This window comes from Lygodium microphyllum, chromosome 9 (assembly GCF_053477565.2).
Source record: "Lygodium microphyllum isolate KBCC chromosome 9, Lygodium_microphyllum_v1.1.10, whole genome shotgun sequence".
Lineage (NCBI taxonomy): Eukaryota > Viridiplantae > Streptophyta > Polypodiopsida > Schizaeales > Lygodiaceae > Lygodium > Lygodium microphyllum.
The window spans coordinates 2,165,385-2,176,263 of record NC_141143.1 but is presented as its reverse complement, the minus strand read 5'-3'; the positions used below and the strand labels follow the sequence as shown (position 1 = coordinate 2,176,263).

At 38.7% G+C, this 10,879-nt stretch overlaps 1 protein-coding gene across 1 annotated transcript; it reads left to right on the top strand.

Moving 5' to 3' along the window:
• The first annotated feature begins 7,089 nt into the window (after window positions 1-7,089).
• LOC148030751 (uncharacterized) lies at window positions 7,090-9,633 on the top strand. Its single transcript, XM_087685840.1, has 4 exons — window positions 7,090-7,373; window positions 7,730-7,999; window positions 8,060-8,264; window positions 9,106-9,633. Exons 1-4 carry the CDS (start codon window positions 7,090-7,092, stop codon window positions 9,631-9,633), a joined length of 1,287 nt encoding a protein of 428 aa, XP_087541966.1.
• Window positions 9,634-10,879: the final 1,246 nt, after the last annotated feature.

The following is a 10,879-nucleotide window of genomic DNA, read 5'->3' as shown; positions in this document are numbered from 1 at the left end:
CCAATTGTAGAACTCAGGATTGTACTGGAGCGTGGTACACGCATCCAGTACTCGTGGCATCTTACTCAATACCGATAGATATTTTGCAACATCAAGTAGCATCGAGCCTTGTCCAAGTCTACTGGCAACATGTAACTCCTCTTCACTGAGAACCTTATCAAATAGAAAGTTCTCTTGGCTAGGTTCAGGTAAGCCCGTACCCCGAATGGCAGTCAACACACAAAGGGAAGTTGGTGCCACATAGGTTGGGTCTCTTTGAGACCGCCATTTGGCAAATCGCTCCTCTGAGACTGTCATGATCTGGGCTCCTAGTTCGGCCATTGCAACGCGGTTTTCACATCACCGTTACTCAAACCGACTCTAGCTTGCTGACAGTCACTTTAGTTGCTCTAGGTCTACGAGATTCAATTGGCAGAGCACTTCATTGATGAACGTGATGGTTAAGCGCAGTTTGTCAGCTTCCTTGCCCGAGATGAGTTGCAAGCATTCGTGTGGGATCCTGGTATAGTGCTCATCAAGGTGTTCCTACTCTTCCCAAGATAAAGGGAAGGGCAAGTAATCTCCAAGCTGCTCCTTAGGGATTGTGCCCATGTCCGCAAGGAAGTAAATGCATGCAAACACCTTGAGCTTAGCATCCAACTCAGTTAAGCATTCTGCGACACTTCTATGTTCAACGAGGGCTTGCTCGGTTGCTATTTCATGCAAGGTTCTAGGAGGTTGCCTAGGCTTTAGCATAACTGGGGGTTCAGGCCTATATGAGCAAGATTGGTCAACACTAGGATTGCTCATGCTCTTGGGGTTTCCTTGTTTCTCTTGAGGCTTTGTTATTGCGTCATGGTTCTCCTTGGGTGTGACTGGTGTGAATTCGTCACCCTGTCGTGACAGTGTTGTATCCACTCTTGATTGGTCGATGCGAGTTCTATTGTCGGTGGATTGAGTGTTGAAAGCAACTATTGATGGCAATGGTTGCTTTGATTTTTCAGAGCATATGGATGTGTCTAAGGTTTCACCGCTATTAGAAGAGGCCTTAGTGGGCTCATTGGTGGATGGACTCGATGCTTTATTCATTAGCTCTCCAGCACTCTTCGTCCCAATGTCCTTGGGGTCCGCAACCACCTGCAACTGTTGTTGTTTTTGCTGTTTCCTCCTCTTTTTCTTGGTCAGTGCAGGTGCATCTAATGTCTCAGGACCCTGGGTTATATCAACTGTTGATGTGCTTGGTCGGGCCTCAGCATTTCCCTTCTCTAGAGGGTCCTCATGGGACCTAGTCATGGCCTGCGGAATAGCCTTTTCAGGTTGAGTGGTTCGATGCGCCACCTCCTTGACCACATCTTTGAGAGGTTTCTCCTCAATCCTAGGCTTTAGGTGCTTAGGAAGGACTGGAGTTGTTAATGAAGTTGGTTGTGACACCTCCTCCATAGGTAAACTACTAAGGAAACGTTTCGCAAGGGGTCTTGTCATGGCCAAGGGCTGTGACTGCTGTTATCCCTAATTGGAAGTAGGAGCGGCTAGTCCAGTGGGCTGGCTACTCTTGGTGGATTGCGGTGTTACGTCCTTAGGTTGATTGGAAGTGGTCATGCCTTTTGTTTCCCTTAGAGCCTTCACTTGAATATCAGTTGAGCTAGTCATGATGGATTGCACAGGCATATCCCTAGGTTGAGAGCTAAGGGTGGTGTTGTGTCCTGCCTCTTGGACATTTGGAAGCTCTGATGTGGGTAGAGATTGGGATCAAGTAGCCGCACTTGATGACTGTTGTGCTTTCTGTGTCCGTTTAGGGGAAGAGGGTGTAGGAGACTTGGGACTCCTAAGTGGTTTTGAATCTGGCTAGGAGATTTGCTCGTGGCTATTCAATGATTTTTCTATTTTCTTTGTTAAGCATTTAACCTTGCCATGAGCAATGTTGTGCCTATGATGCTTGCTATCCTCTTGGGGAATCAAATGCTCCTTGGGCACAAGCGGCTTCTGCGTATCCTCAACGATTACATCTGGCATCTGCTTGTCAAGCTAGGCTGAGGATCTGCCCTCCGATTGGTCCCGTTTGGTTTCTTGATTTCGACCATGAGGGGCTGGGTCACTCCACTATTTTTGACTTTGGACTTGGTTTTTCATTTAGATCTCCTCCTACGCTTCTTTGCTCTTGATACGTCCTGGCCTTCAGTCGACAAAGGAGGTAAGAAGTTTGGATGATGAGCTTGGTATTCTCTCAATCAAGATACCAATGTAATATTCCCGCCACAGTGCTTCATATCAAGAAACAATTTTGGACTTAAGGTGTTTTAAAAATTACTCATCAAGCTGTCACTTAAGTGACCGCACGTAATTTTCTTGAAATTGAGTATCACATTAAATCAATTAGACAATCTGACATGAGAAGATGCCTCAATGTTCTTAGGCAACAAAAAGCAAAGATGCCTCGTAAATAATATTACAATGGCTTGATCATATAATTTTTTCCGCATTATATTTGATTTGGCATTCTCAATTCCATTTAATGCATCGAGGATTGCATTGATTTGAAGCAAGGGAAGCAAGGAACGCGATCAATTGAGAAAATGTCAAGGTAAGAATTTGTGGGAACCCCGCTACAGCAAACCTGAGAGAGATAACATTACATTGATTTGGAAAAAATTAATTTTTTATAAGCTTATTGTTTTATTTGGCTTTAAACAATTATAAACACATTCTAATGAAAATGCATATGAACTGCCGCCTATGAAAATAACCTAAGTGATATAATAATTAGCTATTCAGTGAAAAGGCTCTTTCACTTGGAAGAGGATTATATATATGTCATTAAGAAAATGTCTTAATTATGAATTATATCACAATTTTTATTGTTATTTCATTAATGACACATGAGTGACACATGTGATCATAATAACATAAAAATGGTAGACGTTGTTAGGGAAGGGAATATTTTATAAATTTTCCTTGAAAGCGACCATCTCTATTTCATTTTTCTAATGATAAATAGATGCATATTAATTTCATAATTATTTATAAAAAATAATTTAGATAATATCATGAAATAATCAATGCATTAATCAACGAAAAATTGCATAAGAAAATATATACTAGATGTGTATAAATTAAGTGTATGAAAAATACTTCCATGTTTGAAAGATGAAAAAAAATTGTACTTTGATTTTTGCATTGCTTGAAATAAATTTTTTAGAAAAACAATTGGCATTGCACTTAGGACATAGCTAAATGAAATTGATCTTTTTAAATAACGTTGAAAGTTTGACAAATGGTCAGACATTGTCGATTAAACCATAGAATATGAGTAGAATAAAATAAGAATTATTTTTCTTACTGAAAACACATATAATATTAATATTATTGATTATATTAGCGAGAGCGTCAATATCATGAGTTGACCCACGTATGAATCAGCGAGAAAACCTAACCTAAAATAAGATTGATTGTGCTTGCAGCAGTTAGATCTGATTGTAAATATATAATCATGATAATAAGAGGAAAGAATACGATATGCCTCCCCCATGGCTAAATGTGGAAGCTTGCTCCAAGGGGGATTGTTTTGGACAGCCACGAAAGGAGCTTTGGACTGGCCTTGACGGCGAGAGGTTGCTCGCTGAGAAATCCGTTAGGTAGCAATCTCTCAATCGCTCCTAGGAACTGCCTGACCCTCATACGAATCAGGATGGGAACTTGGAGTCTGCAGTACTAGTGAAGGGACGGAAATCTTGGAGGGTTTCTTTCCTTCTGCGCAGACAAAGGGGATTTTCCAATGAACAGAGGTTTATCTTCTTACATAGGTAGAAGGAAAAAATAATTGTAAATAGCTTTGCAAAATAATAAATAAATATGTTTTGCTAAAAAACTATTTTCCTTGTCTTTGTGTTGTGCAATAAAATTACGCAAAGAAACATGTGATAACGGGTCAATTAAGGAAGATGCTTTTATATGTTATAACTTAATGCGATAGGTTATTAGAAAACTAAAGACAACCATTTGTGGGAAGCGAGTGGGCAAGATCCCTGATGGATCCTACGGATGGGTAGTCCCAGTAAGCTGGGAGCTTCTCTCAAGAGATTGAACGAAACGTTAATTAGGAAAAATTAGGTAGAGCCAAGCGTTGACTTACTTGGGGTCAGGTCTTAAAACCTTGATCAAAATTTATTTTAGGGGAAAGGTGTGGCGGCTGTGGCAGAACTCCCTTAAGGTTCCCTAAAACCTAACCAGTTATTATTGGAAAAAAGTGTTGCACTCCATGAACCAAGGGTAACTAGGATCACTCTAGTTAGAGGAGAAGCCCTTGTGGGACACCTTTAATGGAGCTAACTAATGTATCGAGACCTCAATAGTCAAATTAGGACCCCGAGCTTATAGGTTGATCCTCATGGGGACTGCCGGTACCTTTGCTTATGAGGTGGACTCTAGGAAACTTAAACGATAGACCCCGTGCATTCTCGCGAGTGTCGAGCGAGTCCATCTAGGATAGTTTCCCAATGAACCACTAAAATGTGCTGCCAGGGCAGTTGTTAGATAGGCACGTGACATGTGGTATCAAAGCATAATTGAAATTAGAAATATCTATGTTTTTTAAGATCAACTGTTCTAAGTAATAATCAGCTTGCTAATTGTTGAGGGATAAAATTTGGCATACTAATGAAGCCTAGAATAAGTTTCTTATTTTTTGAGCAATATACACATCTGTGCTAAACTCCACGAATGACGAGTGGAGAAGAGGAATGATGAGGATACTCCATTGTCTATACAATCCATCCCCTATGAATCACAAAAGAAGATGGTTCTGGGATGAGCATTACTCTTATATCGAGTCCGATCAAATTTTCAACATGTAGACTAATCTCTGAACCTCCTTGAATGGATGGAAAATTTAAAAGTAGTGATCCGAGTTTTTTACAAACCGGATTTCTACCAAAAAATTTGGCCAAAACCCCTATCAAGAGCCTTACCATATCACTTTGGGTTTACTCTTGAAGCACTAGGTATGCTACATTATTGCTTCTCGATTATGATAACTCTAGTAAGTGGGGGAACAAGTACCACTATGGTCTCCAAAAGAAGCTCAAGAGAAGAAGAATCTTTATCAGAAAATGGTACGTATGTGGATAAAGCAAGTTAATTACACACACCCTTCTTTGCTTCAAGAGAAATCTTGCTCTCATCAAGTCTTTAGATCAAGGCATTGTGTTCAGTGCTTGGTATCTAGTGTAAAGACACTCCCTGAGGAGCCTTGTCTTCAAGTGTTGAAGGTGCTTTCAAATTCGGGGATTAAGAAGTTTTTGGAGGGGGACTTACACATCAATGGTGTGTAGTATTAACGAGAGGCTATATATGGTGATGTGCTTCAACTACTACTAGCAAGAAGGCTCAAAGTAACTAAGAAGGTAACTATCGAAGCCTATGAACTTTACAAGGCTGATGATGGTCATACCAAAGCTAAGCTAATAAATGGTGAGCAAATCCTTCGCATCTCTCGAATGGTGGGATCTAAGAGGCCTAGATAGAGATAGATGCAATGCATCCAAGCTACAAGTGTCCAAATGCCAGTTGCACCATTGTTGCCGTTGGAAGTTCAACCACCTCCTATTTGTCAAGGAGACAATGCAACTATCCACAATATAGATGTTGAGATATTGGATAACCATGAAATGCTACCCTTCGGAGTGGGGGTACGTAGCACAAGTCGACAAAGAAATGGAAACACAAATAATCCATATGGTGGATTAAGAAATTGTAGGAAAATGCTTGATGCTACTAGAACTGAACGTAGACACAGGGCAAGAGCAAGAACGCAATTACAACCATTTCATCGCACTACAACAAATACAATTGATATAAGTGCTCAAATGCCTGGTGCACCATTACTGTCCTTAGATGTTCAATTGCCTCACATTATTCAAGAAGAGAATGAAGCTATCCATAATGCAGGTGCAAGTATTGAGATGGTACATGACCAATACAGTATTCAAGCTCCTATATTTTGTTCAATTCTCCATGGCATGCCACCTAATTTGGATATTCATCCATCAATAACAATTTTGCTCTTTCAAAAACCAAATTTGTATGCAATTGGTACCCTTTGCAAGGTTTGTCACCATTGCATGGCTAAGTTGTGGCATGATGAAACTAAAACAATTCATACAACTTCGATTGGAAAGCATTGCTGTAGAGAAGGGAAAGTAATTTTGCCACCTCTACAGCAGCCACCACAACCTCTATGTAATTTTCTTGATGGCACACATCCACAAAGCAGAGAGTTCAAAAAAAATATACGTGCTTATAATAGCGCATTGGCTTTTGTTTCAATGGGTGCAAAAATTGATGAGCTTTTGCCTCAAAATGGAAATGGTTATACTTTTCGAGTTCATGGATTAATATATCACCGGATGGGTTCCCTATTGCCAAGTGAGGATGGACAACAAATACCAAAGTTTGCATAACTTTATATTTATGACACTGATCATGAGTTATTGAATCGCATGGGGGTTTTACCTGGGCTTTTTCCAGACTTACTATAAGATCTTCAACAAATGATGCACGATCACAATGCTTACGCACAAGCCTTTATAGCAGTTGGTGCAAGCTTGCAACCCAATCCATCAGTAGAAATAAGCATGTCCATTTTTCAAAATCGATCCACCTCTAGACGATATTCAGTTCCCACTGCAAGTGAGGTTGCTGCGATCATGCTTGAACAAGGTGATGATGATACACTTGATTCGTAGAATTCAAGTTCGCACACGACAAGGCCACTTGATTTATATTTCTAACTTACACAAGGCATATATGCCACTGTTATATGTTCTTCTTTTTTCAAATGGAGAGAATGGATGGCATACTAAAGTTCCATATGCATTTATGGATGCTCATATTAATGCCAATAATCTTGCAAATAAAGATTGTGTCACTCAAATGCAGTATTACACTTTTCAACTTCAGATTCGAGATGATACTAATGCATGTCTTTTGCGTGGTGGTCACTTGCTACAACAATACATTGTCGATGCTTATTGTAGCATTGAACAATGTAGATTGGCTTGGTGTCGTCGTAATCAAGCAACATTGCGAGTTGAAATGTATAGGGGATTCGTTGATATGGTTAATGGTTCAGATGCAATTGATACTAATATCGTTGGGATTGGTGTGGGCAGGAGAATAGTATTGCCATCTAGCTTTAGAGGTGGACCAAGATTCATGTACCAATTATATCAAGATTCTATGGCAATTGTGCGTAGCAAAGGTAAACCTGATTTGTTTATCACCATGACATGCAATCCTAAGTGGTCTGAAATTACAGATGCTTTGTTGCTTGGTCAAACTGTACATGATCAACCAGATTTAACTGCTAGAGTTTTTCATTTGAAACATAAGGACATGATGTAGTCGATAGTGAAAAAGGAGTTGTTTGGTAAAGTTGCTGGATATGTGACGGATATGTGTCTATCATAGAATTCCAAAAGAGAGGCTTGCCTCATTCACATACGCTCTTGATATTAGAAGCACGCTTTAAGCCACTAGAAGCACGTCATTATGATAGATTGGTGTGCGCTGAACTACCTGATAAGGAAATGTTTTCGGATTTGTATCAAATTATTACTAAATGTAACATACATGGTCCATGTGGTGAGTTCAATCCAAAAAGTGCTTGCATGGTGGACGGAAAGTGTATAAAGGATTATCCAAAAAAGTTTATACATACAACTACAGTTGATAAAACTGGTTATCCTTTATACAGACGTCGAGAGGATGGAAGGACTCATAATGCTAATGGTAACCTCTTGGATAACCGATGGATAGTGCCTTACAATCCTTATTTGAGTTCCAAGTATAGTGCTCACATAAATGTTGAGGTTTGCTCGACAATTGCAGCTGTCAAATATTTGTATAAATATGTATATAAGGTCCATGATCGAGCAACCATTCGGTTTACAAGTACGCGTGGTTTCGGATCCAATGATAATGACACAGAAAATATTGATGCACAAAATATTGATGAGATTGAGAGGTACTTAGATGCATGATATATTTCAGCTTTTGAAGCATGTTGGCAAATATTTGAATACAGACTTCATGATGAGAAACCCGATATTCAACGATTGCAAATACATTTACCTGGAGAGAATACTGTTTCCTTTCGTGACTCTGATAACATTTGTGATGTGGTGCAAAATGAAAATGCTCAAAAAACAACTCTCATAGAATGGTTTACATGCAATCATTTGCACCCTGATGCTAACACAGTTCTCTATCAAGACTTTCCAATGTTTTGGGTTTGGAATGCACGCAAAAAAATGTGGACAAAGAGAAAGCAAGGAAACACATGTGGTCGAATATACTTTGTTTCACCTAGGTGTGGAGAAAAATACTATTTGCACCTACTACTCACTGTATGCAAGGGGTGCACATCCTTTGAGGCATTGCGTACGGTTGATAATGTGGTATATTCAACTTTTAAGGAGGCTTGCATTGCAAAAGGAATGTTGGAAACAGATGATGAATGACAAATGTGTTTGCGTGAAGCTGCATTGATGCAAACCCGTGCTCAATTAAGAAATTTGTTTGCATCCATCTTGGTATTTTGTTCACCTGCCCGACCTAGGGCTCTATGGGAAGAGTTCTTAGGTCCGGTGACAGAGGATATAAAACATCGACTCTCCTTGCAAAATAGGCAAAATGTTCATATGCAAGATGAGGCCAATAATCATGCATTGATGCATATTCAAAAACTTTTAAATCAACATGGACGCAATTTGGGAGAGTATCATGGATTGCCTGAGGTGACAATGCAAGAGTACACAAATCCTTTGATCCTTGATGAACAACTATATGATAAGGTAGAACAAGAGAATACCTTCTTAACAATGCAAGCTTTGTTGAATGATGGACAAAGAAATTGTTTTATGGCAATAATGAATGCTATTGATAGTGGTTTGGGTAAACCATTTTTCTTAGATGGCCCAGGCAGTTTCTGGAAAAACATTCCTATATAAATGTTTGCTTGCAAAGCTTCGCAGTCAAGGTCGCATTGCAGCTACAGCATCCTCTGATATTGCTGCATTGCTTTTGCCACATGGTCGTACTTCCCATTCAAAGTTTAAAATTCCATTGTAGGTAGATAATAATTCTACATGCAATATACCTGTTCAAAGTCACCTTACAACACTGTTAAAAGAGTCAAGTCTTATTTTGTGGGATGAAGCTCCTATGTTGCATCGCAATACCTTTGAGGCACTAGACAGAACTTTAAAGGATATAATGCAGTGTGATATGGCATTTGGTGGTAAAGTTATTCTTCTAGGTGGAGATTTTAGGCAAATATTACCTGTTGTACCAAAGGGTACCCGTGAGGATATTGTCGGTGCTACTATATGTTGTTCCAATTTGTGGCAATATTTCAATGTTTTGAAACTTACACAAAACATGCGGGTCGCATCAGATCAGGATCAGTTTGTTGCATGGTTGCAAGACATTGGAGATGGAAAAGATTTGACACATACTAATAATATATTGCAAATTCCACCTGCATTGTTGTTAAAGGGAGGATCTATGCAAGACTTGATCAATTATGTCTATTGTGAAATGAATTGTGTAATTGATTACAAAACGTTCTTTAGTGGACGTGCCATTCTTGCACCTTGAAACAATGATGTGGAAATGATAAACAATCATGCATTGCAGTTGATGCTAGGAGAGGTTAAACAATACTACAGTGCTGATTCTGTGGATAGAACCGAGGATAACTCATTCCTCTATTATGTTATCTAAATTCCCTTGACCTCGGTGGAGGCATTCCTCCTCATATCTTGCTGCTCAAAGTAAATGCTCCAATTATATTGCTCAGGAACTTAAATCCTTCTAAAGGTTTATGCAATGGTACTAGGATGGTATGCAAGGCTTTCAATAACAAGGTCATTGATGCAGAGATAATTATAGGGACCAATATTGGTGACAGAGTTTTTATCCCGATGATAACTTTCATCCCAACTACACTGGAACTTCCTTTCTCAATGAAACACTTGCAATTCCCAGTCCGTTTGGCATTTGCAATGACAATCAACAAATCTCAAGGCCAAACGTTATCATGTTTGGGGATATATCTAAAAACCCGAGTCTTTACTCATGGTCAACTCTATGTTGCTTTCTCAAGAGTAAAGTCTCTGGACAGATTGAAAGTCTTGATTAATGAGAAAGAGGACATGGTAAATGGTACCATCAATATTGTATATAATGAAGTTTTATAGAAAGTATTGTAACCTCTATTTTTTCAAAAGTGTAATGTTTGTTCTCTCATATTATATTTGCATAATGTTTTTATTTCAATACAATCAAAGCCTTTTTTTCTTCTTTGTTCACATATCTATAAAATGTAGTGTTGTACTTTCTTATGCTCTTTTTCAGTAGTGAGTTCTTCGTCGATGAAAAGCAAGTTTGACTTATTTTCTCTGATTTAATACTTTAATGTTTAAATCATATCTCTCATGTATGGATAAAGTTCTAATATACAATATGCATTACAAACTCTTTTTCTCTTCTAAATTGGTCTTCTAATTTCAATATTGTAAAGTCATTTTTTTTCCTTTTTTAACAATTTGATCAATATTACTAATTTTTATGTTTTCTAAATTTTATTGATAGATGGCCCAAACAGTATTTGAATATTATCATGCCTCTCCTTATCAAATGAGACTTCAAGAAGCATTGTGAACTATTGCTACGGATGATATTATCCATAGAACTTTGGCTAGGGTAATTGAAAGATTACCCAATGATGGATTTACTAATGGAAACACTCCTTTATATATAGAAATTTTATATTTTGGATGGATCCAATGCTACTATGTTGGACAAACAGATGTTGAGTACTTCATATCTCGGTCCCACACTA